Here is a 2,298-nt window from a genome sequence, read left to right on the forward strand (position 1 = left end):
TCCAACTTTCCATACTTACCCCTTTACATTTGTTTTTTAAAACTTTGACCTCACATAACTTCATCAAAATATTGTAAAAGAATTAGAATTGACTTAATTCTGATTCTGATTCAAATAAATATAAATTAATAAATAAACATGCTTTCTAAATATTTTTATATAAATTAAATAAACGAATAATTATAATAATAATCTTTTTTAGCCATACAACTTCTCTTTACTTCTACACGAGTTCAGTTACTTTTTGATCACCCCTCGTAAACATAACTAGATTTTGAGATTGTGGCAGATAGCGACGCGTGTTGTTTAACTTGTGGCAAGCACTGTGTTGGTCAGTTCAATTGGCCATGCCACGCTTACCGCACTTGCCACATTTTGGGGCACTTTGCCTGCTGCTGCTGCTGCGCCTGTGGCAGCTGCTGTCGCTGGCGCCGCTCAGCTATATTTGTGGGCGTGGCGCACGCCTACGCCCACTGCTGACCACGTTCGCCATGTTGCACTGGCTTGTGCTGCTCTCGCTCTCGCCGCTGCTGTTGCAACAAAGTGTGGCACTGTACGAGGCAACGAATGTGAAGAAGTCGCCGCTGTTTAGACGGATTGCATTGGCCACCATGACGGGGGACTTGGCCATCTCGTTGGCCATGTTGGGAGCACACATTTGGCAGCGACAGCGACTGATGAAGTTGCTCAATGGCTTGACGAGACTAGAGCGGAAAATCCAATTGAGTTGGCGTCTCTCGTTGCTGCTTTGGGCCAAGTTAATGCTCTCACTCTACGAGCTGCTCTGCAATGCGCCTTTTCTGCTGCAAAATGCCGCTCAGCTGCCAGGGCTGCAACTTGTGGCCTATGGGTTGCAACTCTACGTGCAACATGTGAGCAGCGTCTTTGGCAACGGCATCTTTGCTGGCCTGCTCTTGATTCTGGCCAACATTGAGCAACTGGAGCTAAAGTGGCAACAACTTTATCAGCAACAATCAAAACTCGCTAAGCTGCTGATTTTGGAGCAACGTTTGCTGCGAGTCTGTGATGATTTCATTGCCGTTTTCCAGCTGGGTATTTTTCTGCTGGTGATTGGCAACTTTATCAACATCCTGGCCAACATGTATGCCTACATGTTCTACTTTGTCGAGCAGCACGGCATTCCCTTGACCATCTCCAACTATTGCCTCATTGTGGCCATTCAACTCTATGTCGTCATCCTTGCCACACATCTCTGCCAGCTGCGGCATCAGCGACTTCGCAGTCGCTGCCTGGAACTCTGCTATTCACCTCCAGAAATGAGCCTGGAACAGGTAAAAGTCACTATTCCAATAGATACTTTAACAATATTCGAATTTAATTTGTATTTTATATTTTAAAATAATTAATTTAATTTAGCAACAAATACTTACTTTTATTTTCGTAAAAGAAGAACTTTATAATCTTTATTTAATTTCAATCATTAGTGTTTTAAATTTTACTTTTTCATTGACTTCAGTTTTTATTTCCAAGTATGTAACACTTTTATAATACTTTAGGTAAATATTTGGACTTATTAATTATTATACTAAAAATTAAAAATAATTTTTTTTAAATTTAATTTTAACTAATATTGTAAGTTAAAAGAGTTTAAGGTTTTTATAATAAATATAACTTAGTAATTACTTTACAATTTTTATTTTATTTCTTATTGAAAAATTTTATTTTACATTTTTAAATAATTTAAGCAACATTTTTATTTTTAAAAGTTTAACTATTGGAGCTATTTCATAACTAATCATTTTTAAATCGCAAATTAAACTCTGAAATTAATCTCAAATATTATTTTTAAGTTAAAATTTGGCTCCTATTTTTCTCGGACCTTTCTGATAATCCATCTCTTTCTCTCCTTTAGGCAGTGCTACCAACTCCATTGATTTTGTGGCCTTTAGATAAACTTAAGTTCTCCGTTTTGGGAATGTTTAATTTGGACAACGCGTTTTGGCTATTTCTCGTTTCTTATGCTGCCAACTTTATTGTCATTATTCTGCAGTTCACTTTGGAGCACATCAAACGTTGAAAAGCTTAGCGCAGAGCTTTCGTATGGTTTCTGTTTACGCTTAGTGCAGACACACACCGCAGCTTGCTGGCGCCATCTAGCGCTTATTGCTTGTCAGCCGCTTGCACTTTAATTATATGAATTTAAATTTTAGGTAATGCAATTTGTCACATTTTTGCAATAAATAAATAATTTTATAAAAATTTAAAATTCGAAATTAAATAAAATAAAGCTGAATTTTGTATTAAAATTTTGAAGTTCGTCGCCCAATGGGGAGAGAA

General features: G+C 37.3%; 1 protein-coding gene across 1 annotated transcript; it reads left to right on the forward strand.

Annotated features, from left to right (window-relative positions):
• Positions 1-491: 491 nt before the first annotated feature.
• Positions 492-2,038, forward strand: LOC117789520 (putative gustatory receptor 89a). The gene is made up of 2 exons (XM_034628552.1): positions 492-1,292; positions 1,874-2,038. The coding sequence occupies exons 1-2, from the start codon at positions 492-494 to the stop codon at positions 2,036-2,038; spliced, it is 966 nt and encodes a 321-aa protein (XP_034484443.1).
• Positions 2,039-2,298: the final 260 nt, after the last annotated feature.

This window comes from Drosophila innubila (genome assembly GCF_004354385.1).
Source record: "Drosophila innubila isolate TH190305 chromosome 3R unlocalized genomic scaffold, UK_Dinn_1.0 2_E_3R, whole genome shotgun sequence".
In the NCBI taxonomy this organism is placed as follows: Eukaryota; Metazoa; Arthropoda; class Insecta; order Diptera; family Drosophilidae; genus Drosophila; species Drosophila innubila.

Excerpts from the sequence above, each read along its gene's own strand:
- LOC117789520 (XM_034628552.1), top strand. The coding sequence starts at position 492 with ATGTTGCACTGGCTTGTGCTGCTCTCGCTCTCGCCGCTGCTGTTGCAA. Across the intron at positions 1,293-1,873 it reads CAGAAATGAGCCTGGAACAG|GCAGTGCTACCAACTCCATT; the intron begins GTAAAAGTCACT and ends TCTCTCCTTTAG.